Source organism: Rhopilema esculentum, chromosome 3 (assembly GCF_057945365.1).
Source record: "Rhopilema esculentum isolate cy_ngs chromosome 3, ASM5794536v1, whole genome shotgun sequence".
Taxonomy (NCBI): domain Eukaryota; kingdom Metazoa; phylum Cnidaria; class Scyphozoa; order Rhizostomeae; family Rhizostomatidae; genus Rhopilema; species Rhopilema esculentum.
Window position 1 is genome coordinate 8,325,186 of NC_142817.1, and position 26,526 is coordinate 8,351,711.

Consider the following 26,526-nt stretch of genomic DNA (forward strand, 5'->3'; position numbering starts at 1 on the left):
TCTCTTAATGGAACGGAGGCCCTGCATTTTCAAAAGGCTTCGCTCACTCACTGTTGTCCTAAACCGAGAGAATTGATTCGCTGCACATGTAAGAAGAGTAGCTTTATGGTTTCACTGGCGAGCTATTTTTATTTACAACCAGAGAGGCAGCGCGACCGATATCTGCTCAATATGGAACTTTCAAAGCGCGTAAATGATTCTGAAAGTCAGTGTCATTACGGTTGCCTATTGACCTAGTAGAATACCTTCTGCCGTTACTGCGCCGGATTTGAGGCTTGCCAGGAGTTTTTTCTGAAAAGCTACATGGTTGGATATGCTACGTTGTTATTTCACGGAATGTTTTTGAAAGGATATGCTTCTTTTTCAAATGCAAGACATTATACAGATTTTTGAAAGATCGGGAAGATGGCCTAATACCACATTTGTTTTTAATTAAGCTTGATGTTAATTTTATAAATTGAAGTTTGAATTAGTTTAAGATTTTCAGAAAATAATATACAAAAATGGATGGAAATGATATTTTCGAAGGTGATGAGCTTGTAGGAGCAGATACTTTGGCTGAAGATGCAGAAAATGCTGAAGAAACAAAAAGTGAGGAGGACAGTTACTCAACTGACAATGAAGCCAGTGATGGTGTTGATGAAGAAGAAAACAACAGCTCTGTTTTAGACGAAAATGGCGGTAATGCAAAATTTCAACCAAAATCTAAAAACTCTAACAATGTAGGGAAAGATGTAAGAGGGAAGAAGAGGAGGAAACCATCAAACAGAAGACGGAACATTAGGAAAGTCTTAAGACTTGACCAGCTAGATCAAAAGACAGTGGAGGCACAAAAAGAAGAGCAAGAAAGACTTCGTAGACTTTTGTTACAAAAGAGTGGGTCAGAGCAAACATCAGAGAAATTTGATGAAGAAGAAATTGATACTTGTAAAGTTGATGACGAAAAAGGTCCTATCATGATTATAGATGACGATCATATTGAAATGACAGACAGTTTACAAAGTAGCAGTATTCAAAATGGTGAAGGGCAATCCTTTGATGATTCCATTATATTAATTTCAAGCTCAGAATCAGAGGATGAATATAATCAAAATGAAATAGATGATGAATCGGACAGTGCAGATGAATGTAGAAGTTTGATATCAACAACAGGTTTTCGGAATGAAAATGGCAAAATTTTAGTCAATGTTGGCCATGCTGATGGTGAACCAGACATTTTTTTGCCACAACAGATATCAAAAGCTATAAAGCCACATCAGGTAAATGTGTTATATACCTCCAGTTGCTGTTCTTGTGACAAGTTATAATTTTTCAAACTGGCTCAAAGTAAGGAGTAAATTGCTTCTGTAAAGCTAGAAATATATAAATGTCTTAAGAATAAATGTTATTTAGTAATACTTTGTATTATGAATAGGTTTTATTCAGAAACAGGCACAATATAAGTATCATTGAATGTTTTCTGCGAAAAAGGTTAGGGTCCTCAATATCTTTGGTAATACAAACTCAATGGGTGTGTTGAACAGGAGCTTACTTTAGTGTCTCTAAAGAAGAGGGAGGTAATAGAAGGGGGTGTTCATTCTGGCTAATTTTCAATAGAAGGGGGGTGCTTATAGAAGGGGGTTGTTCATGTCGACAAGTTTTCAATAGAAGGGGGTGCTAACAGTAGGGGGTGTTCATGTTGGCAATCCTTTTTTGAAATCGAAATACCTTTTAAAATATACTGTCAAAATTTTGTTTCATTTTTTGCATAGTTTTAGAGAAAATTGCAATCATACAAAGATAAATCAAATTTACAGCTTTTAACTTCCAAGTCAAAAATCATTGGTTTCCTTTATGCGGTTGAGATTTTACAAAAAACTCTGAAAAACAATGAATAATGAAAATCAAATTACTTGATTTGTAAAATTTAATAGAAGGGGGTGCTAATAAGCAACGTTAGGGGGGGGGGCAGTTCTTCTGAAATTAATACACAGGGGGGGCCGTCTATTAGAGACACTAGAGTATGTTGTATCACTTATTTAGCTGGAAAATTCTCAATACTAATTAGTCTGCAACTCTATGTTTTTGAAATGGGTCAAATTTACGAAGCATTCAGTGAATTAATTTCTTGAGAATTCTAGCAAACAATCGAGATTGACATGCATATCAGATTGAGCAATAGGTCAAACTGCTGTTTTCTAAGAACCAGAACATTATGTAGGATTCTGGTTTTAGTCATTTATTATCTTGTGGGTCTTTTAGGTACCTCTATCTTGTAGGTCTGGAAACACTGTTAAAACAAGTGATTCTGCCATCGGTCAACATCTTTTAGTTAACCCAGATTGTGCAAAACTCTGTAATGACATCATGTTTCAGATAATTGGCAGAGCCCAGCTGTCTTTCCATCTAGCAGTTTTGGAATTGATCTACTTACAAAAAAAGCTGTTATTGTGTAGACAGAAGGAGTTTGTATTCTCTTTGTCTCCAGTGTTAATTTTCTATAGGCATGCAGCACAGATTGAACAACTATGCTGGTCATGTGCTTGCGTTTTTCTGATTGGCCTATTTCGATCCACAACTGGGTATATATTATCCATCATGTTCTTTCACACCCTTAATCTGGTGTTTTATACTCTGAGGAGTGTCAGGCGAAAAAGCTTTTAGAATGATTGTAAAATGTTTGCTTTTTTTAAAGCCGTAATCAGTTTTTATATTCAACTTGATTCATGCCCTGTTTGTAACATTTCCTCACTAGATCCTTGGTGTTAGATTTCTTTATGACAACCTCATTGAATCGGTGAAAGATTTCAAGGGAAAGCATGGTTTAGGATGCATATTGGCACATGCAATGGGTCTTGGAAAGACAGTTCAGACAATTTCTCTTGTACATGTCTTTCTAACGTACGTATATCTTTGAAAAGCTAAACTAACTTTATTGTACTTGAATGGCAGGTTCACAAAAGCAGAGAAGGTGCTTATTTTGGTGCCCATTTTATTTACTCAACAAGTACCAATAAAGATTAACATAGTTAGGCTCCAAATGCTTTAGAGAGGCCCAAAACATGGATAAATTGTTAATGTACAAAAGCCTTAAGTTTGAACAAGCAAGATGGCCACTACCACTACCTACCTCTACCTACTCTCTTCTCAACTACATGTATTCTTAACACTTCTTTACCTGTATTGTAGTGTTGAGTTTGATCTTTGTTTAAAGTGTTTTTTCAATTCTTATCTTTTGTCTTTTTAAATGAATAAACTCTGTCATTTCAGTTTTATTAATAGTTTATTTCTCATGTCAATAAAGTTGCCGTCTTTCAAAATTTTTCAGCTAAAAACAAATTTAAAAACTTTATGATATGTTTTCAGGCAAAATCTGAGTTTGATTAAGTTCTTTCACTGTTATAAACTTTGTTGCACTTGAATGGCAGGTTCACAAAAGCAAGGAAGGTGCTTATTTTGGTGCCCATAAATACTTTGCAGAACTGGCTAAATGAGTTTAACATGTGGGTTCCAGAAGCAACTGATTCTGAATCAAGTGGATTTAAGGCTCATGCAGAAAACTGTGCGTTTGAAAATGGGCCATCCACATCTGGGGATGCTACTTCTGAAATGACATCTGCTACGGAGGACGGTAAGCTAGAAAATGATGTCAGTGTAGAGGAAAGCATGAGTTTGTTGGAAAATGGTTGCAAAAGTGATGTTGAAACTGAAGTTGGAAAATGCAACTCAAATTTTGACGAAGAAAGTAAAACCTCTGATGAACATACAAACAAATATGAAACAAAAGAACCAGGTAGCAAAAGTCAAGCAGCTGAACATTGTGTTTGCCAACAGGATAATGGTGAAAATAGAAAATATAAAGTTTTTATTATAAATGACAGTCACAAGACAACAGCTGCAAGATCAAAGACCATAGGTCAGTTGAATTAGCATTCTAATCACATTATTTTTCAGGTTTTTTGTGCACTGTGCCACAATTTTTTAGTATACTTCACTGCCCTAGAATTTATGAACCAGAATGATCTAACAATGGTTTTTGTTTAAGTTTATTTTATATTTGATTTAAAGCATTGCACAACTTACCTTGTATAATGTGTACTTGTGATGAAATTATGCCCTCATACAAACATCGTAAGATGCGAACAATCTGGAAATCTAAATCGAATAATCCAATCTGTGTTTCCTGATAAAATTATTGCTCTTCTATTTATTTAACCTAACTTTTTTGCAAAGAGTAGAATATTTTGAGGCTATTTGAAATTGTTTTACCTCTAATATACTGTATAATATAAGGACACTTTTGATTACCATATATTGAAGTTATGGTGATACGACATTTATGGATGTAAGTTATTCTTGTTCCTGTTTATTTGCAGATCAATGGAACAATGAGGGAGGTGTGTTGATCATGGGCTATGAAATGTTTCGAATGATTGCAATGTACACACCATCTTTGTGCAATAGTGTTACAAATACAAAGGGGAAGAAGAAGAAACAGGCCAAAAAATCGGCAGCCGTCATTGATATTGATGAAGAGGAAAAGGAGATGAAACTTCTGCTTGGTAAAAGATACCTATAAATTTGAAAATTCCAATTTTGTATAACATTATCAAGTACAACATTTCTGTAATTTTTCAACAGGCCTTCATACATTTCAATAAAATACCTGTCTTAAACATGATGAACTTAGAGCTCCATGGATTTTCTTGATAATGCATTACTCAAAGTTCCCATTTTAGCAACATGTCTACTGTTAAGTCTACTTCTTTTCAAATACGATCATTTAAAGCCTTTACTTTTGTGTTAGATGCTAATTCTTTCTCTGTTTCTGTTCCTAATATGACACTGATAATGTTTATCTGTATTAATACAAAGGAGCTGCATGTTCTTTTCCATATGCATGAAGAAACATACATAGCACACGGATCTATTGTTATAGATTTAGATCTATGTTTCTCAAGACCTGATGACGTCATTATTGTAACAGCAATGTTTACTCTACAGCCAGTTTCTTTGTTAACATGATACAACAGTTCCAGGCTAGTTCTGCTAGGAAACATTCATAGAACGGATTACATGATTACATGATTGAGTTAATGTTCAGTTCCCTTGTAATCTGGCTGTTCAAATTCTGTGTGCCGACTAACATATCGTGCCTTTTCTTTGGAGGAATGCAATGTGCTTTGTGCAAGCCAGGCCCAGATCTTGTTGTCTGTGATGAAGGACATAGAATAAAGAACCACCAGTCAAATATACATCATGCACTACATAAAATCCAGACCAGGTTTTGTACAGTACAAATATATCACGATATGTTACGAACTGTTTTGAAGATTCTTCCAGTTTATGTCTTGTTGTAGCTAGGGCTCTCCTCAGATAATCAAAACCGTAAATAAAGAACAGATACTTATCTTTTGCTTGACACTATCCGGTTCAGTATTGGACGCTAAGAAATAAGAAACTAATTCTACTCTACGCATTTATAAATTCAACGGCCTATCGAATCCTCTTGTCATACTTTTACACTGTCAAGGAGAAACATGGCGTCTTCTTAAGCGTTTAGAAAGACCATGGCTCGAAGTTCATGCGGCCATTTGCAAATACATTTTGCAACGATAGCTATGGAAAATATGGATATGTTTTCAGTAAGGTTAAACATCGTTGATTTGATGAGCTATATCATTTAATGTTTCCTTAATCATACTTGTCACTGATTTATTGTGCTTGCTTTCACAGGAAACGACTTGTGCTCACTGGCTACCCGTTACAGAATAACCTTACAGAATACTGGTGTATGGTAGATTTTGTTCGGCCTAACTATCTCGGTTCTAGGCAGGAGTTTCAAAACATGTTTGAAAGACCAATCGTGAATGGCCAGTGTCTAGATAGTACTGCAGCGGTGAGTAGTGAAGGCCACGCTTTCACAAAATTGCTTTCTCAACGGGTCACGTCGCAACAGAAACTATTAGCCACTTACCTACTTTGTCTGCTCATTTATTCAACAGCTTGTGTGTTTTAAATTTTTCATCAATGAAGATTTGTTGGTATTGCTCGAAAAAGTTCGTGGCTTAACCAGTCTCAAATGAAACGGCCTACTGACATGTTTCTTTTTCAGGATAAAAGATTGATGAAATACAGAGCGCACGTGCTTTCTTCACTTCTTAAAGGGTTTGTACAGAGGTAAGTGCATTTCTCACACAGTCAGTCGTTGTAAACATTGACCACGAAAGAACCTTACAGCAATTATTTTTAAAGAGGAATTGATTCTCTAATTAAGTGAGATTTTATCTTGAAACTCATGGTAGAAGGGAGCCTGCCATCTTGTTTGATGTCCAATGTGTTCTTGTTCCTGCGTGCAAAAGTCATTCAACAAGGAGTGACTGGAACATTTTATCACAATTGTCCTTGTAAACAAGCCATGATTTGAAAACTAATTTTTTAAAAAGCAAGCAAGCTTGAGAAAATGCTTTGTCATCGTTTTTTTCTACCATTGTAGTGTTTTTATTCTCAATTGTGTTTTTTGTCTATAAAGTTTTTTGAATGGGCAAAGAAACAACAGGAAGTGACATCAGTAATCATGAATTGAAAGTAAATGTGACAGCGTTAGATGGTGCGAGAAGATAACTAATGGTTTATTCAAAAAAGACAATATATGTTGGAAATGAACAACGTAGTGATAGAAAATTAAACGTTGTCTATTCATGAATGAAAATTAATAGTTGAGAATAAGTAATAAACGATTTTGCCTTTACTGTCATTTCAGTTTTATAAAGGCTTTGTTTTAGACGCACGCATTGTATCAGTGTATTCACAAATTTTTCCACATTTTCGCCTTAAGTCGTTGTTGTTAATGCTTTTAAACAATTTTATTTAAGGAGTGACTACTCAGCACTGAAAGTCGCCCTGCCACCAAAACAAGAGCACGTTATAATGATTAGACTTTCGCCAGTCCAGCAGGGGGTTTACAGGCGATTTATTGCACTAATGCAAGAAAGTTATGGCGATCAGCTTAATCCAATCAAGATATTCGCAGTGTGTAGTAAGGTACTGTTGCTTGATTATACGTTCGATTGTTATTGATCTCAGAGTCCAGAAAAGTTGTTAACCTCCCCCCAGACAAAAACATCCCAGAAACCTTAACCTTCCTCACAAAACAATAGAGAGTGGGCGTGGCTTGGGCGTGTCATTGGAGCTTCTATTGTTTTTCATGGACCTTTCTCCGGTCAGTGGCCGTGCGACCGTTATGTTTTCCTGACTCTGATTGATCTACCATTTGAACCTTATTCATCGTGTCAGGCTGATACATTCAGAAGGGCATCGCTATAGTCCCGACAAAGAGTGGGAACAAAGATTGGGAATAGAAAAGAATAGTTTTCTCTCCATAGATTCCTATTTTTTGACCATCCTTAGTACTTGTATGCCTTTTAGCGAAAGCTAATTAACCTTCACGAGACCAAGTACAATCTAGAAAAAATTTGTTAAACAGAAAATGCATGTGACTTCTTTCCCAACCTATGCTTTCTTATATTAGCTTTCACTTTGTTTGTCTGTGGTAAAATCGTGCCCTAGGCCCCTTTGTAGCATTGCTTGCGGTTGCTTCTGCAATTAAAACCTTCTTTGGGAAAGTTTTCCAAATACCCAAAAGTACACCGTTGTGCTAAAAGTAAGCTGTTTTGGTGAAAAACAGACAAAAGCTAGTGACAAAGGGAAACATTTTGCACATTATATCTCTCCCATTGTAACGTCTCTCTACGTGTTGAAATCGCCATAAAAACGAACGACCAAAAGTCACAAAAAAATCCTAAAAACCCTTTTTAAGCAATCATCTCTAACGAGAAACTATTAAACTGAAGAAACAGAGTAAACATGTTTTAGCTGAAGACATTCTGATTGGTCTATTTCGATCCACAACTGGGTATATATATTTCCTAGCGTAGAGTTTGCGATCTATGTTCTGACGTATTAAACTCTGAAGAGTGTCAGACGAAAAGCTTTAGTTTACTAAATGTTTACTTTTTTCAAAGCCATTTACAAGTTTTGTACCACCAAAAGATTGTTTGCATATTTCATGAAGACATTTACACCCCACATATCCTGCTAGAATTTTCACCCCACATTTTAGCAGGATATGACCCCAGCAGTTGAGCTACGTATATGCAAAAGTCGATTAAAGTTGCCACCCCTTCGAAAAGGCTTGTTTAATTCAGAATTGATTTTGATTTTGCAAGTGACCGATAAATTCGTCAAACCAATTGTATCCTTCATTTTCAGATTTGGAATCACCCTGATATTCTTTTCAAAGCAATGAAAGCTGACAAGTCGAAAAAAGATGTAGGAGACCTGAAATTTACTTTGTTTTATTTTTATCTTTTTAAATCGTGATATTTCTGCAATTATCTGTAAAATTATGTCCAATATGTTTAGCAATAAGTTATCTAGCACCGTATTCAAAAATAGGTTGAACATCCAATGAACACCCCCCGAGAAAGCATGGTTAACACTTCCAGCAGCATATAACAATCAAAATTTGAATCTAAGAACGTTTTGATAAAGCAACTTTTAGACCCGGGAAGGGCCTATCAAGTAAGCCGATACTGATGTCATATAAACAAAGCTAATATATTCCACGCTAGTATAAGATTTTAAATGTATTTGTTATCTGTTGGTTATGGTTGTGCTTGTATCTTGCAGGTCTTGTTTGAAACGGACGAGGATTCTATGACAGAAGATGGTGCGAAATTGTCAAGGAACTCCAAATTTGCTTCTAAAGAGACGCGAAATTCACCTTTGACAATCGGCGAAGAAGGTCAAAGCACTTTTTCGGTGGATGCGCGCTCTTTGTTGTCGAAAATAACCGATTGGGTTTGTACTTTCTAAGACTTTTGGCATTAGATTTGAGTTTAGTTGGATTATTTTATAAGTCGTCTGTTTTTAATGTGACTAAGATGCTTTCTTTTCTTAAGTTACACTACATTTAACCTCTGTCCTTTTTAAGACGGTCCCGTTATCTACAAATTGCAGGAATCAAAACAAAAAATATGCTGCTACCCAAAATTCTAAAATAACTATCCAGAAATTTGAATTGTGAATAGGATGTACATAGCTTTAAAATTTTTCTTACCTATTGACCAATTTACTGCTAAAAAAGCCTGGATGTCTGTAGTTGGCAAAAGATAATTTTAAAGGAATTTCCAATCTGCAAATATCAACCTCCAAACTAAAAGCAATATTGATTGAAGTACTTAATATCATAGCATATCATTGCATACAAATATTATTTCTTCCAATCAAAATAGTTCTTTTCTCCAATCAAACAACGCCTGGTGTTGTTCATGAAAGATGAATGATGTTTTTTTGTTTGCTTTCTTTTCAAAAGGCGAAGGAGATCTTTGATTTACATGAATACAAAGAAGGGGTGGCGGAAATGAGTGGAAAGCTGATTGTTCTGCTGGAGATTCTCAACGAGTCGTTAGCCAGAGGAGATAAACTTCTAGTTTTTAGGTATGTACAATTTGTCAATAAACGATGCAGTGTTACAATGGTGAAGCTTCTTGTTCGTTAGGCTATGGTATTTTGTAACTTACTCCATGTGCCTTAAAGTTGATCGTTGTCTTTTTGTTGATCTTCTGACTTCTCTAAGTCGAAGACATGCAGGCAACTTGCAAACCAAGGTATTTTAATTTAAAGGGAAGCAGTTTGTCTATTTATGTTTTAGCGGTTTATGAAAACTAAACTTTCGATGAAGCCTTTAAGCAAAAAGAAGCTTGAAGCTATAAAGTTTTTATCGACATTTATCTTGGACCTCTTGTAAGTCATTCTTGAGGAAAGTCTTGGATTAAATTCTCGTGTAATCAATTCACCTCATTTCAGTCAGAGCTTGTTGACATTGGATCTGATCGAAGAATTTCTTGGTCGAATACCCGTTCAACAATTCGGGGATGTTGCGAATCTCTCCAATGATGGAGGAAGAACGTGGACCAAAAACACAGACTTCTTTCGTGAGTTTGCTCCTGTATTATATGCCACTATTCGGATATTGGTTTTATATTTAGTGATATTTGGTGTCCACCTGAGTGGGTGTAACATTTTATGATGGATCCATAATCACAGGTAAACAGTTCTTGGTAAACTCCAAAGATCCTTTTTTGACCGCCTCATAAGCCCTCATAATCTACACTACCAGAAATTTTAATATAAAATGATAAGAATATTAGATATTACACTTACGTTCAAAAAGTATTAGAACAAATTCGATAAACAAATTATGGCGTTGCGTTGGATTCGGTTTGCAATGGAAACTTTTTTCAGATTGGGTCAGTCTTTCTCCAAATATTCTAGGGCTACGCATCCCCAAAATGGAATTAAAAGTTAAAAAAATACTCAACTTTTGAAGCATAACCATAAAAACATAGGATTCTTTCGATTTTCCTGATTATATAACAGCAAAATATGCAGAAGGGTTGTATGGCCTAACAATGACAAAGTCACATGACCTTCTAAAAGTTTTAGAGCTTTCCAAACAAATACAATTTTTTAATTTCACGTTTGCATAACAAATATATTTATATAACAAATTACAAAATCAAACTTTCAAACTTCAAATAGAATTTACTACATAAACGAAAACGCTACAATTTCATTAGTAAATCATTGCATTTATTCAAGCTACTTTTAAAATTGCGTAACATTCAAGGAGAAGCCATTGTATTCTTCGGCGATGTTTAATTTTTGTTATGAGGGGGCATTTTCTTCTTATAAAGCTGGAAAAATTTTATTTCTTATGTTTTTATAGCCATGATTTTGCTTATGTTCAAAGATTTAGCTTCTTTTTACATGACAACATAGTTTCTGGTAAGTATTCAAACCTATTACTTCGCAGTTTCCGCAGAAATGACCTTTCTTCCCTCGGCGTCGTAAACTTCTTCGGTCTGCCAATCCTTTGTAAATTTTTACTGTTCTTGTACGGAAAAACTTTTTACACATTAAAAAGCTGCATTCATTGAGCAATCAACAATTGACGCAATTTCACAAATTCCGTTACTTTATTTCAGTAGAAAGCAATTTGTAAGCGTTTCTCTTAACTCAGTTCTTGAATTTTAGGAACTTCCTTGTTTTCGTCTCGGGCCTATAGAAATTTTATGGTCGATATTTTTTTAATTGTATGGCGTACATAAAAGGCTTCAAAATATCAACAATGTCTTGTGAAAATTTCATGGAAATAGCTGCCGTACTTTTTTAATGAGAAGAGACTTAATGGGACTTAAAGTATTGTCAAGTTTGTTGCATAGAATGTCTTCGAAATTTCGATGTGTGTCCCGATACTTTTTGAACGTAAGTGTAGATACAGGCATCACAATTCCCTCGTAAACAATGTTGGTGTACCGGAAAAGAATATCAAAGGTTAAAGAATGGTTTTAACTTATGTGACTTGTATGATATGTATGTGACTGTCTAAACTGAAGCCTGCACCTTTGCAAGATACCAGGTCCGAATAAAAACTGCAAGAGAGAGGAAAATCTTCAGTTTGTGTTCTTTTGTTTCTAATGATTGTATGAATACCTTCGCTATCCGGAGTTGATACGATTGCACGTTTTACGGCGAGAGTCTAATTGTGTATTGACCGACCTTCGTGGGCGCGCAGGAAATTCAAAACTTGCTCCATCCAGTGGGATTCGATCGATACACCCACGTGTGCTAAAAATCAAATTTCAAAATAATCGATTAAACAAATGAATCCAAACACGCTCAATGAAATGCATACAATTTGATCAAAGTGACATAGTCTAGTCAAGTTTCTATTGTTCATACTTCAACATGACCATCATCATTCCGAACGTGTCGGCCCAGACTTAACGGATGTTTGTTTGGTCGACCTTTTTTCGTTATATAATTTACCTGGTGCAATGTATAAATTAATTTCAAAAAAGTGTTGTTCTTTCCAAAGTCTATTTTGACCAAGACTGAAAGCAGTTGTAGTTTTGAGGAACTGTGCTAGTTAACTTCGGTGAATATAGGAGCCATTTTAGAAATTTTCTTTTAAGGAACAATCTAAGATATAGGAAGCGATACTAAAATTAAAAGGGAAGTTTTTGTACGAGAATTGAAATCAGACTTGATTCACTAGACCCTGTTGTCTATTCTCCTCTAGCTTTACTTTTCTTGGTTCACACATAATGCATATTTAGTTGCATTTTCCGGCTGCATTATATCAAATTGAATTGGTAGTAGGCCTCCATCTTATTTCGAAAAGGAAATCATTTTTATTATTGGCATTTAGTTATGTTTACTTATTTATTTATTTTTATTTTTAATTTCATTTGTTTATATTAATTTCATTTGTTTATATTAATTTCATTAAGTAGAATGTGCATATAAGCCATGTTTGTGTTGGCAGAGCTCTCTCCTGCATTTAAACGATTTTCCTCGCCGAAGACTTGCTACCAAGCAGTAGTACGTGTTTCATTTTCTAACGTCATCCTTTTTAGCGATTAACTCATTGCTAGGGTCTGTTTGTTTAGCTGAGATCTTGCTTTATCCTTGGTTAATCCTAGCCTTAATCCCGAACTTACCCGGGATGATAAACTGACCTGCCAACCTGGGTCTCTGTTAATTCAAGCGATATGTAAGGGGGACAACAATTTTCTTATGTGAGCACACTATCCAATTTAGCAGTATAAAATTCCTATTCTGCTCATGCCAAGAACCCCGTTTTTTAATTTGACCACATGTTGAGCTTTCATCTGCACAAGCTGGATGTAATTTTTGAAAATGAACAGATTATTGAATGAAGAATTATTTTTCCCGTATTAATATTTCTGATCGCTTAAACCACCTTTTTTGCAGGTATCGATGGTAGCACCAGCTCTTCTGAGAGGGAGCGACTTATTGACAATTTCAACGACAAAGAAAACTCGACCGCCAAATTGTTTCTTCTTTCAACACGGTAAACCAACATCTCATTTGTTGTTTTGTTTTGGTTTTTGTTTTGCTTTCAAGTCCACATCTTTTCATATCAGAGATTTTTCACTTTGTTTCAAATCAACCCCAAGTCAAAGGTTTTTGTTTAAGCCCCGTGAAATTTATTTAGTGGTCATTTAATAAATCAATTTAATCAATCGGTGATTTGGTAAATTCAAGTCGTTCGAGATTTCGCAAATTGAAAATAGCGTACGAGATTTTCCCTAAACCAAAAGGTTTCTGGGGATTTTCAGATAAAACAATAGGATTTTCGCAAAAAGTGTTCAAATACTGAATTCTTTACTCTTTATCCTACCTTAGGTTAAGGCCCTGTTTCAATATCAGACACAATCTTTGCCTGTAGAGACGCATTTAATCCCAGTTTAGTTCAATTCAATCTTGACATTCAAGCTTTTAATTACAAAGTCTCCATTTAGCTAAATGTGGTGACTTTAAAGCTAGTAATCTTGGGACACACGTAAAAACTCAGTCAGAACTTGCTAATAAGAGGTTTTAGGTTATTTCGGAAGGAACGGATGATTTTATAGCTTCATGTTTTTGGCTCAAACCAGTTGTGTTATTTCATGTTTGATACTAGTGGCAGATTGTAAAACTACAACAACAACAACAAGCTTAAATGTTTGCCCGAAAACCTCTGAGTTTCAATAAACTTACTGTGTTTCAATAAACGCACAGTGTGGTAAATTTGCTAAAACGCAACTAATCACGTGATTCCGTTGGAAAGTTTGCGAGCAAGCCCAACTGATCACATGAAAAATCACATGAAACCTATTACCAACAGCGGTACTGATCGCTTTTTATGAACTTGTTTTCTCTAAATTTAGTTAGGAACTCTGTCGGTATTGAACTTTTACTAATAGGAACATTTTTTTGCTACTCTAGTGCCGGGTGTCTTGGCATCAATTTGGTTGGTGCCAATCGTGTAGTTGTGTTTGATGTTTCTTGGAATCCATGTCATGACGCTCAAGCAGTTTGCAGGTAAAGCACATCCACTTGTGATTTCTTTGTACTTAATACCCTAGGCCTGTATGTCATTAAAGCCTGATGTCATTGATCTTATTAGCAGCTGAAATGACCAAATACTAGAATGCATTCTTCGTTGCAAGCAGAGGCAGATGTATTTTTTCGCCCAGGGAACACAAATTATTTTGGAAAGCTTCCATGCCAAAATACAATCCATGCATATATATCATTCTATTTCGAAGTTTTGTGTGATGTAATTGCAGTTTATCGATGAAAGCCCCCTGAAGTGTTCCATGGTTTTGAGAAGCAACATAAAGACTCGTCTTTTCTCTAAAGTTTCCCTTCTTAGAACCTACTCAAGAACAATTATTGGTTCACCTTTTTTCTCTGTATTTGTTTCTGTCTATCTGCCAAAAATAGATTTTGGGATGCTGAGAAGCAGTGCCCTTCGCTTCGATATGACCATACCTCCTGATACCTATGCCTGGAATTTAACATAGCTGGTTAGTCTCCGCACTCTGGGTGATGGCAGAAACTTGAGCACCAGCCCGTTGGATCTGTAGTCCGCAACCCTTACCACAGAACCACCCCTACACCTTTTAGGCTTGTCGATTCTTCCATACGATATGTTATAGATGTGGTATTTCATTCCAGGTGTCAAACAGAAATGCGGCTTATGATGACGTAATAGCGTCAAAATATTTTCTCATGTTGTTACTGGTCAGAGATTACAAGAGAAATTTTTTAAGTTTGCGATGAGAGTCATGACCCAATTAGAGCTGACGCTTTTTGAAAAAAGCTAAGGAAAGTAATTCAAGATGCCCTCAATAACAGCTAGCATGCCACGAACTTCTATCCTTTTTCAAAGCGAAATCAAAAGAAACATGAATCGCTTTGGCGAACTTTGAAATACCTATTAAGAGGTTATAACCTCTATTTAAAGGGCTTGAAATTCACCATCCTGATGAAACTAATGAATACAGATTTTTATCAAGGTGGCTCGTCAAGAAAGTGTGATTTAAGGCAAAGTGAATCAGCTTGTCTATGTGGGATAAAGTTGCTGAGGCTCGATAATTTTATAGTGGGATAATTTTAGGCTGGGGCTTTCTTTCAATCTTGTTCTTATTTCGACGTGGTTTTTCTACAACTCCATGCGATAAGTTGTTTTCAAGAACAGCAAATGATAGTTTTGCATAACAGAAAAAAATTTCTTCTTATTTCTAATCTGAGGCTAAGCATATTCATACATTATTCCACTTTTTTTGAAAAACCGTGTCTCGGTGTTCCTATAAAGTATGTTCTTTTAAAAAAGGAAGTTCTTTGTTTGCAAGTTGAATTTAGATCATTCATGAAGTTCATACATGTAAACCATTTGCCGCAAACTTTAGCAGAAGCAAACATTATTGCTGTTAGTTCTTCTTATCTAATGCCGCAATTCTGATATACTATCAAAGAGCTTTAATATGACAAGATCTTTCTTAGCTTGCCACCAAAATCGTCATCTAATTTTTTCATTTGCAACCAAAGCGTGTTCTCAATGCTTTCTGTGGTTGTTTCACAAATACTTTCAAGTTGAAAATCCCCTTAAAGTTCTTTGTTTGCCTGTACGGATATAAACCTCAGTATTTTACTGTCAGTTAAGGAAAATCTCACCATGGCCATGTAATTAAAATATGTCATGATATGAATGTGAAAGGAATTTAATGTTATATTGAATAATATGAATCGGTTACTTTAAAGTCGCGCTTATTTACCTAAGGACCGAAAATGGAATGCTTCTAAAGTTTCACGCTCATTGTTGCCTTAATATTAAGAGAGGACTATTTTCTATCGAGTAAATATTAAAATGTGCTCCCGCCATTTGCTAAATAGATATTCCTTATTTAGTTTCTTCACATTTCTTTTTTGACTTGCTTTTTGCTTAATTCCTCCATGTATTCAATATATTATTTAGTTTTTTTGATAGTATTTATTGAACTAGTTGAAGATTTGAACAATTTTTTTGCGGTACAGAATTTAAAAATGGCTTTGAAAAAGCAAACATTTTACGACATACTAAAATCTTTTTCGTCTGACACTCCTCAGAGCATAAAACGTCAGAATAAGGTTCCGAAAGAACACGATGGAAAATTGCATGAAGTTGAAGATAATTGAAAGAAGAATGCATGAAATAGCGCATTCATGAAATAACTTATTGAATTAATTGTATATAACAGAAGCAGAAAAACTAATTCCCTGCAGTTCTTTTCCTTTGTGAAGGGTTTTGTTTTGTTTTTGCTAGTAATGTATTTTCTTTGATGTTTTAGAGTTTACAGATATGGCCAGGAAAAGCCATGTTACATATACAGACTTATCGCTTCAAACACGATGGAAAAAAGAATGTATTATCGGCAAATTTCAAAGCAAGGAGTTTCAGGTAGCTATTCTGTTTCTAATGGTCATCTGCTGCCCGCATTTTCAACCATTATTGCCTGATTCATCAGATAGAAAGTGACGTATTAGTTTAATCGAGTGGGACATCCCTTTTCAGATGTAAAGACAAAACAGTGACACGGAAAGCACTAGTTTGTAAATGGATACGTTATATTACCAGCTAAAAAGACAGTTTTTTCATGGTAATGAAAATTGATAAGCCCTTACCCAACGTCGATTAAAATTGACCTGCAAATTTAGTGGTTTTGGGTATAGTTTCGATTACGTCACTAGTTCTAGTTCCGATAATGCTGGCTTTTACTGTTTGCTTGAATAAGGTTGAAGGCTCAACGGTAAGCCATCTGATTCGGTTGGTATCAAATATACCGTTCAGTTATGCTAGCGAATTCAAGATAACGTAAGGGTATGGTACCCGTTAACTACCCTACCCTAACGTTAGGCATGTTTATCGCTTGAGGGGGTGGTAAAGCTGCCCCTTATCGAAGCAGTGTTCTGCGACACAATTGCTTGTGCAGTGCCATTTTCAACAGAATGAGTATACGAACTGTCTGAGAGAAATTGTCATTCATCAAGTCTAGCTTGAGATGACAAAATTTGTTAAAATTTTGACAAATATTCATTTGTAATTTGCCTTTTTCAGATCGTGTTATTGATGAGTTGAATCCAGTCGAAAACTTCACAAAAGATGAACTCAACAAATTGTTGTCTTCCTCTTGGGTAACATATTCACTTTTAAATTGAGTTTAACGTAAGGATTTCGGCAATAAATATGGATATATCCAGACAGATATATTCTTGAGATCTTGAACCTGTATCTCCTCGGTTTAATTTCGATATCCCTGCTATTTGCATGCACAAGCACAAACTTTATATGGGTGAACTTTATTTGTTCGGGTATTTATGCATGATTCCTGCCAAGTGTTGAGGCTTTTGTCTCAGTGATTGTGCTACTTGCCAAAGACAAGCCAGGTTTTGTTCGGGTAATTACTTTGTAAAAGGCGAAAAACTTCTGTTTTTCTTTGAAAAGTATCGAAAAGTTTTGTATTTAGATTTGCTAGTCATTTGAATCAGCACGATTTATCTGCTATTCAAGAAAAACACACATCTTTTATTCTTGAACAGCTCTTTCAGTGTTTTTTTCCAGAATCACCTTCTTAATTTGTTGTTTTTAGACTTTTTTGTATTCTATCATCTAAAGGTAAAATAACTGTTTTTGTTTTAGGATAATGAGCCTCAATTAGACTACACAGAAGACTCTAAATTGATTAACGACCCTATCTTAAAACGACTCTTACAGTCATGTGGTCAATGGATTGCGCAGGTACGTTTAAAGATCTGATGTAGCTATTTACGAAGGTTTTTCACCTAGTGTAGTTGTATTATCAGCATTGCTATTGTTGCTGAGACTTGATCTAATGGAGACTTGCTTTTGTTACGCACATTTCTTGGAAGATTTATGATGAAATTTTGTCTTTTAGCTGCCATTTAAACACGAGTCGCTTTTACAAGATGAAACTTCATCAAAGTTATCAAGTAAAGAAAAAAGAGAGGCCAAAAGAGGTTAATTTTCATTCTTTGTGTTTCTTGTAGTTTGTAAACACAGCCCTTTTGGCATGGCAACAACTAGGCATGGCTTTTTATATTGGTATTGGCAACTTTTTGATATCATTTTATGTGATTTTAGATGTGATTTTTAAAAAGGTTTTTACTATAGTAATTTGGATATATGACTGGAGCTTAAAGATTCTACGCGGCTACCAACGTGTAAAGCCAAATAAATGAACGAGACAAATTTCCATCTTTGATGTTTCAGCCTTCTTGACCAGATAAAGGAAAACCAATCCTGCTATTTCTTTCTGTTGATATAAGAACACAGTGAAATCTCAGTAAAACGGGTAGCTGTGAAACCAGACTTACACTGTTTGTTAGAGATGGTGCTCTTGTCTCGTAGATACTCGTATAAGACATTGACCAAAGGAGAGACGTTTTGATACAAATTTCCTCATACATTGTTTGAGACCGTTAGATAATGGATGGTAATTTGCGTTTCTGATTGCTGTCGTATATGTTTGCAGACTACTCGATAGAGGTCATCGTAAACAACCCTAAACCCTAGGACCTTAATGAGATTCACCTCATTTTTATATTCAAGAAAATATTTTGAATATTTTCTAAACATTGTCTACCTACAACAAGACTGTTGTTGCCAGATGAAATATTTCTTGAGGAGCTTTGAAACAGCTGTTAAAGTCAAGTCTGTTTGACATAAATATTTGACTTACGGTTCACTTTATTTTTTGCCCCAAAGGTTACGAGGAAGAAAAACGCAAAGTTTCCAGTATGATGAATGGGCCTTTAGTAAACAGGTAAATAAAGTTGTTTTGAAAACGCCACGGATAGGTCTTTCAGTGGTTACAAGACTGTGCTATTTTGGCACATAAAGTATATTTTGTGTCTTTGGAGGAGGAGGGCTTTATTAGTGCCTATTATCTAGAGATGTCCGTTTTGCTTATGAAAAGAGACACCGTCAGAGACAACTCATGCTGCTAATTTTTACAGCTTGGAAAATAGGGCTTTCGGTCGGTTTATCTGCCAATCATTTCCATCACCCCAATCGATATTATAATTCCGTACTGCCTGAATTGTGTAGAAAGGAAAGAACATTTTTCACTGTTATTCCGAGATGCTAATTCTTCAACCAAGGGTTTTGTTTTTAGATATGAAAGTGAAGCCTACGAAGCGAAATTTTTAAAAAAACCATTACCAGAGCCTCTTTTAAAATGATCGAAATTATATAAATCGAACTAATTTTTGTGTTTTGCAATACTGCACAGTTTCAGATTCTTTACTACTGATTTTTTAAACGTACTGATCTTCTTCTCAACGGATATTTGATGATTATCCTTCTCCGTAGATTCCCTCCATACTTACAAGGAGGCCCGTTGCAAATGGCTGCTAACCCACAGTCTATGTTTAACAATTACTCGCTGCTTGCTGGGAACAACATGGCATCGCAGCATCCCCTGCTACCTCATGTAAACGCCATGAATTTACAAACAAATATCGCGTTAGCAAGTATTCTTAGACGCGCAGAGCTTCTTCGACAGCATCGACTTAATTCTGCAAGCAACGCTCCAGCATTCAGAGGTTTGGCTTTCTTGCATTTTAGTTGCTCATTCCTGGCTCACATTCTAAAAATTCCTTATCTAATGTTCCTGGAACATGTCATTTTGTAGCCTTTTTGAAATCAGAGAGCAAAGTTGGTTTATATTGGTACTAAGCCCCGATCCATCTCTTTTGCATTTAAGCAAACTTTGAGCAAGTTTATAATCCCTCGAGTCCCCTTCATTCGGATACTAGACGATTTAGATGGATCAAATAATGTCGCCACCTGCTTGGAAGTGTGTAAGGTGTCATTGCGTGTTCAATAAGCAACATCAGAACCCATTCATACGTCTGGAAAAATAACTCTTCTCCGATTTTTGTCATCTAGTTAGCTACCAGACAAGCAAAGGCATATTTTGAAATTACAAATTTTTCTTCCAGACAACCTATCTGTATCCAACATTTCTCCCGAAGCACAATTATCGATCTTCCAAAACCCATCCGTAGCCAGTGCACACAATTTCCCTCCATCCTCCAGTTTGCAGAACTCTAATATCAACCAACACCCACTATCAATATTGCCTGGCAACCAAAATGTCACGACAGCAGCAGAAACTATTGTGAGATCAGGTGATTGCAGCGAGCATCCTGTTTCTGAACAAAACCAACTTGACAGCCAGTATCAGGAAGATAACTCTATATCTGCCAACCAGTGCATGGAAAGGCCACATAATATCGAGGTGATATGCATTGACTCAGATGATGATAACTAAACTCTATGTTACGTGGTTCTATGTGTGCAAGGTGGATAACAGTCTTTGATGGACGCAGAGTGGCAGATGTAGGCAGAGGTTCCAAATGCCTATTGAAAGAAGGAGGCTTAGAAGGTTTCGAACACACTCCTGCCACAAAGCCAGACTTGAAAATAAATTATTGTTTGTCGTAAAGTAACCCTGCCTGGCACAGTCATGCTCAGGGGTGATCATACTCAAGCCCAGCAGCTTGAATGAACCATGAACGGATTTTGCCTGTAACTGGCATTTGGCTTCGGCATCCCCCATTTTCAAAGTCATCAGGCTAGTGGGAATGATACCGAAGGCCTAGTTGGCTAAACTGTGAATGAGAAGTTACAAACATTTAAAGACCATTCCTGTTGGAGTGATATTTTTTTGCCTGTATTTGTTTATACTTTTATCGAACCAATTTTTCTTTTCTCGCTGAAGTCTGTTAGAAATTTGTTTTTTTTAAATAGCAGTCTATTCTTAAGAACTTTTTAAGAGAGTATTCATAGTGCGTCCGAGTTCTCTAGGTGTCTGTCGTATTAAGCGTTTCTGCTTTAAAACGTTGCGAGTTTCTGTGCAGTATCGAGGGGACGGAAGAGTTTCCAGGGGTCGCGAGCAGAATGAACCTCAGTTGGAGAAGCTTGTCATTTTTTAAACAAAAGAAACCAGAATAGTAAAAACAGTCAATTAAATTAACAAAAACGGATGCTCCTTTGCATTCAAGAGCAGAAAAAACTTTCCGTTTGTTTTGAATTACAGTGTCTTTTATCGACTTTCAAATTATCAATTTTCCTGCCAAGCTGTATCTGAGGTTGGCCTCTACTCCAGGTAATACTGTTCGTAGCTACGAGGCTAGCAAAATTTGTCAGCCGTACCCGAGATCAAACTCTACACTTGATTCAGAAGTGTCTATGTTTTAATTTTGACTTTAATATAAAGTTTTCTGTATTTTCATTATAAATTGGAGCTGTTCCAATTGTCAGATTATTCATTATCTCAATAAATAATATTATTTAAGAAATGGTTTGCGCACTTTCAAATTTGCTTACCTAGACCCAGACCTACCATGAAACACCAAATACAAAATTAGACTTTCAGATACTAAAACCAGAAGAATTCAGTGATGAAATTCAACAGTATAATTTGTCTGCTAGCTAAGAGATACAAATCCACATCGTCGCAGTATTAAGTCTTAAGAATAATAGTTTGCACCCCAATTTTGTATGATATAATCTCTTTATCTCCCTTAGCCTAGCAGAAACAAAGTTATTCAGCCAAAATAAGTGGTTTCTTAAACCTAGGAATTGAAAACAACGTTTGCTCCGTATTTAATTTGTTTTGCTCATGTAACACAACAAAGAAGCATTATGTAACCGAAGCAGACCAGGAAATTTGAACAAGTGGAACTACATCCTGTTTGTGCATTATGAAAACTGGTTGCGTTCAACACTCTTCGGATATTATAACCCGGATGTTGGTGAAGTTTTAAACCTCAAAGGGATGAGGTTTTTTGTTCATCGTCGTCATCAGTGGTTGAGCAATAACGCAGTTTCGTCCCGATAAATTCCGACGTTTTAAAAAACCCAAAGAAACAATATAAACTTCCCACATTTATGTATTCATTGTATCAAAATAAAACTTTAATTTAAGTACCATCCAGTTTTTAGCAGGGAAAAATACCCTTCAGCGTCATGGCGCTTCCTGTTCGAGAGTCCCGAAAGTTTTCAGTGCTGTTAGAGTAGTACAATCTCTACTAATGGACACAATCCAGTGGCGGGCACTGGAAAATGAACCACAGTTAATAGTCAATTGTTTTTTCCCAAACTTTCTTTCCTGCACTCAAAGTCTTTCTACATAAAATCAAGAGAACGCACAATCCCTCGCCCTAAGCGGACAAGATTTCGATTTAAAAAAAACTCCGTTATTTAATGAAATCACTGATTTAATTGTTTCACATTCCATAGTTTCATTGAAGATGTTTCAATGCACTATCCTATCTTTAAATTAGTTTATTATATCTTCTAAAACAAAGTAAGTTTATCAAGATAGCTGAAAGCCCTGTAATTTGTAAGAAATCTGGAGATAGGAAAGGAGATTAGCAGGAAATTTTGCTACCAAACTTGAAAGAAATCTCTAGGTTACAGCTTAGCTGATCGTCACCCCTCTGTACATACAGTACCAGAGCAGTGACGGTTTTAAGGGGGGTCCAGGAGGCATGGCCCCAGGCTTCGCGCTTATGGTAGCCAAAAGGGGCCCCACACCTAAAAAAGGTAGAGATTTCAAAAAACAAGAGCCCCACAAATGTTTTTGGCCCCGGGCCCCGCAGTCCCTAAAACCGCTGCTGTACAGGAGTGACGCAAAAATATCTGAACGACTGTTATTTCTAACGCTTTGATTTATGTTCGTTCGGCTTTTGTTTTCTAGGTATTCGATTTAGTTATCTAAGCGTGTCTACTCTTTTGTAATTAAGAAGCTAAATAATAAAGTTTAGAGGCCACCAGTCACTTTCTTTATTAAAATTCGTCATAGTGATATCATTTTGTTTGAAATAGGTATTTTCTGGAAAGCAAGGGACCACACAGCAACACTGACAACAGAGGAACTGCGTGGCATTCGCATATACACATGGGATATGAAAAATGTTAAATACAAAAGCGTCAACGTCCCTCTGGACCTGCGTATAATTGAAAGCTTTGGTAAATTTCGATGTCCTTTCATGCCCATCTAGTGCTTAACTGCCACGATGAAAGTCTTCGACGTCTGCCAAGTAAGCAAATTTATTTCGATTTAAATTTTGGGAACTTTTACCTGAACTTTCTTGACAAGAGCTTTGAATGCATTTATGCCAACATCCCAGTAAGGTACAAAAGAATGCGTTTATCAGGTTCTAGCAGCCAAGTGCCAACATTGGCATTGTATTTGACTCCCAAAGATACCAAAAACTAGTTAACTATTTCCCAGTAGTTTTTTGTGAACTGTGTGTTCTTTATTTAGAGACCTAGTTTTAGTAAGTAGAGAACCATATTTACCCAAGGGTAAGAAAATAAGACCAGGATTTCTATCTATTTGAAGAGATATTGGCGGTAAGACCCAGTTGTGAGATGAATTGTCTTTTAACGAGATTTGTTGACAGGCCGCTTAGTATATGCACTGGAGGAAAAAGAGCATCGTGGCAGTAGCGGCGCCACGGGGGGGGGGGACTGGGGGGACACGTCCCCCCAGTTCTCAGCAGAAGCGATTTTGTATTTCGTCTAAATTTGATGAGAGAATGTTGGGGGAGGGGTAATATTTTGACACGGTACTTTTTTTGATGTAATCCTATGATTTTCAAACTGCCAATTTTCAAACAAAAGTTTGTCATAGGCGTTCCCTTCGGATAAAATTGGCGTTCCCTGTTGGTAGAAGGCGTTTTCTGGTGGTTAAAAGGGCGTGGCTTAAATTTTTTTGGTTTGTCCCCCCCCCCCAGAGCTTAGTGGCTGGCGCCGCCATTGCATCGTGGGTAGTTACTCTTGGGGGGAGGGGTAACAAAACGTTCTTTGGAGAACTTTAGACTTTGTAAAACCCAATATTTTCACATTGGGCAAATGGGCAAACCCTTTTTTCCCGATAAGTGCCTGATTGTTTTAAAAGTATTTTCATAATTTGGGTAAGCGCTTACCAACGAAAACGCTTATAAGCGGAGGCACTTATATCCGCTACCATCCTTCAAATTGTTACCTGTTTATTTCTTGACGGAAAGAGATGAAAATATTTGGTACATAAATTTAACGAGAAGACTTTGAAACTACGATAAATAAACTGGAAACCAATCATTGGCGAATTGTCAACCATACACCAATTCAAGTTACTGCCTCATTTTGAAAAATTCTTCATATCCTTTTGTAAAAAGTTTTGACCTCAGATTCGGATTGAGAGCAAAGATTTTAGTCTACTTGGAAGTTTTCATTATGGTATTGCTTACGGTTTTGATTTTATGACGACATAAAGATGAAATTTTCATAAGGGATTTGACTGTGATTGGCAACTAGGGGGGTAATGTTTCCCCCAAAAACGATTTTTGCGGCCAAATTCCTTACAAGTTTTCAAACTTCATTTCTCCGTAAAATCTAAAATACAAGCACAAACAATGTGAAAAATTGTATCCAGCCTAAAATTATGGTGATAAAACCAAATCTGAGCTTAAAAAAGTTTTGGGGCAAGTCCCTCAAAGGTTTTCAAACTTCATTTCTCCGTAAAATCTAAAATACAAGCACAAACAATGTGAAAAATTGTATCCAGCCTAAAATTATGGGGATAGACCACATCTGAGCTGAAAAAAAGTCGTATAATTAGATTTGGAGAAATTTCCAAAACGAGGCCGTAAGTTGAATTGGTGAATCGACTGATACATTTCGTAAACTAACAGAGGTCCGATCTTCTTTCCTCGCATTTTGTTATATCTGTCACGCTTCATGCTAACTTATCCTAATTATGCTAAATTCATCGCTCGAATTCATCAAAATTCCTGGAAGATAAGCTATTGTTATGCCGTAAGTGAGAATATTAGGGCTTAAAGTCAGCATGGTGGTGACTGTTGGCTTTAAAAGTGATGCATATATTAATGTCAAAGATTAAAGTGGATTTTGCGTAAATCTGGAGTCTGGGTGACGATTGAGGGTGACTTTTGCGACCGATTTCTTAACTTACCAAATTCTTGTTAGGATTGACAGTGGGCTGTTTTTTATTCCTTTTCGGGCTGGTAGAAAATAGCAAGCGTCAGTTACCAGGCATAATCATTGTGATATGGCGTACGCGAAAGGATTTTCAGACTGCAGCCCCATGTAGTTAATTTTCGAGGTGAGAGCCACCCAGGAAGGAGTGAAGGGGGCTGTAGCCCCGTAGTTTTGCTTCGCACTTTTGAATTGTTATGAAGGTTGTAGCAGCGAAGCATTCGGGCTGTAGTTGACTGTCACTTCATCCAAATGTCGCCAAAACGGGTCTGCTTTTAACTTTTGCTCTGATGAAGCCCCGTACCCCGGGGCGAAATATTAGCCATAACTGACTTATGTCTATTTGTTGTTATTCTAGTCGCGTTGCGGTGTTACTTAATTACTACTGTTTTATCGATTTTTCGCCGCAAATATTCCATCGGAGTCCGTCGAGCAGCCTGCTATCGTGGCCTCTCCTTTATTCACACACTGCTTTTGTACCCCTTGACCCGGCTGTTGGCTATATGCCGCAGATGCAGGTGATAGAGGGAGAGTGAATAGGGATAACTGTTGTAACCAGTTAGGATTGTCTGGAGATGGGAGTGGTTTGTTTGACACAAACAGATACTCAATTCATTAGTACAACTGATACACATGCAAGAGAAAGCTTTCATGGATGTCAGTCAGTTGGTGTTATTGATAATAGCAAAATATATTCATAACTGACCATGGAATAAATTACCTTATGGTAAGTACCAGGCATAGCGGATACTCTAAAGGAGACAGCTTTAGTTATGCAAATGAGCAAAAAGAATCTCCTTTGAAACTTTCAAGTTACAAAATATCAGTCTCAGTTTCCAGAGTCTCCAATCTTGACTAGACAGTATGATTGAGATCTTGAGTAAAATTCTGCTAAGAAAACTGAAAATGTACGGAGTAACTGGCTTGGAACACAACTGGTTTACATCATACTTGGATAATCGTAAACAGCTTTGCAGTTTAGGTGGCACTTCTTCTGATGTGAAGGAAATAAATTGTGGAGTTCCTCAAGGCTCTTGTCTTGGTCCACTCTTATTCGTATTACTCTTACTCATATTTTTCCTGATCTACATCGATAATCTGCATTTTTCTCTGCAAAAATCTCATGTCAGCCTGTATGCTGATGACACGGCTATTTCTCTTTCCTCAAAAAAGCATTGATGACCTACAGAATGACCTAAACTTAGATCTTTTGAAGCTACAGGATTGGCTACATGCAAGCAAACTTTCGCTGAATGTTGTGAAAACACAGTCACTTTTTATAGGTTCTAGTCAAAACATCAGTAGGATCGAAGGCCAGCCTGTTGCTCTACCATCTTTCAATAGGTGATCAGGAAATTGAAACGATTACCAATACAAAGTATTTAGGTGCTCAGATAAACAATCAACTAAAATGGGACAAACATATCTATACTGCCAAAACCAAGGCAAATCAATCCCTTGGACTTATTAAGTATCCTAAGAAATATCTGTCATCTGACGTTCTCAAAAAATGTACAGCGGAATCGTTGAGCCCTGTTGAATATTGACTATCTTACAGACACCATTACAAGGCACGA

At 36.4% G+C, this 26,526-nt stretch overlaps 1 protein-coding gene across 1 annotated transcript; it reads left to right on the forward strand.

Annotated features, from left to right (window-relative positions):
• The first annotated feature begins 42 nt into the window (after positions 1–42).
• LOC135692898 (helicase ARIP4) lies at positions 43–20,762 on the forward strand. The gene is made up of 21 exons (XM_065211234.2): positions 43–1,259; positions 2,735–2,880; positions 3,408–3,895; positions 4,356–4,541; positions 5,149–5,263; positions 5,716–5,878; positions 6,095–6,159; positions 6,855–7,023; positions 8,251–8,310; positions 8,671–8,841; positions 9,356–9,480; positions 9,850–9,977; positions 12,823–12,922; positions 13,840–13,935; positions 16,227–16,336; positions 16,994–17,070; positions 17,576–17,674; positions 17,832–17,913; positions 18,662–18,719; positions 19,268–19,500; positions 19,900–20,762. The coding sequence occupies exons 1-21, from the start codon at positions 504–506 to the stop codon at positions 20,229–20,231; spliced, it is 3,759 nt and encodes a 1,252-aa protein (XP_065067306.2). The 5' UTR covers positions 43–503; the 3' UTR covers positions 20,232–20,762.
• Positions 20,763–26,526: the final 5,764 nt, after the last annotated feature.

What these genes read in the sequence shown, in the direction of transcription:
- LOC135692898 (XM_065211234.2), top strand. Translation starts at nt 504, where the DNA reads ATGGATGGAAATGATATTTTCGAAGGTGATGAGCTTGTAGGAGCAGAT. An exon ending in CTACATAAAATCCAGACCAG is followed by an intron (nt 5,264 to 5,715) that starts GTTTTGTACAGT and finishes TTGCTTTCACAG; the next exon opens with GAAACGACTTGTGCTCACTG. An exon ending in TTGTTTCTTCTTTCAACACG is followed by an intron (nt 12,923 to 13,839) that starts GTAAACCAACAT and finishes TTGCTACTCTAG; the next exon opens with TGCCGGGTGTCTTGGCATCA.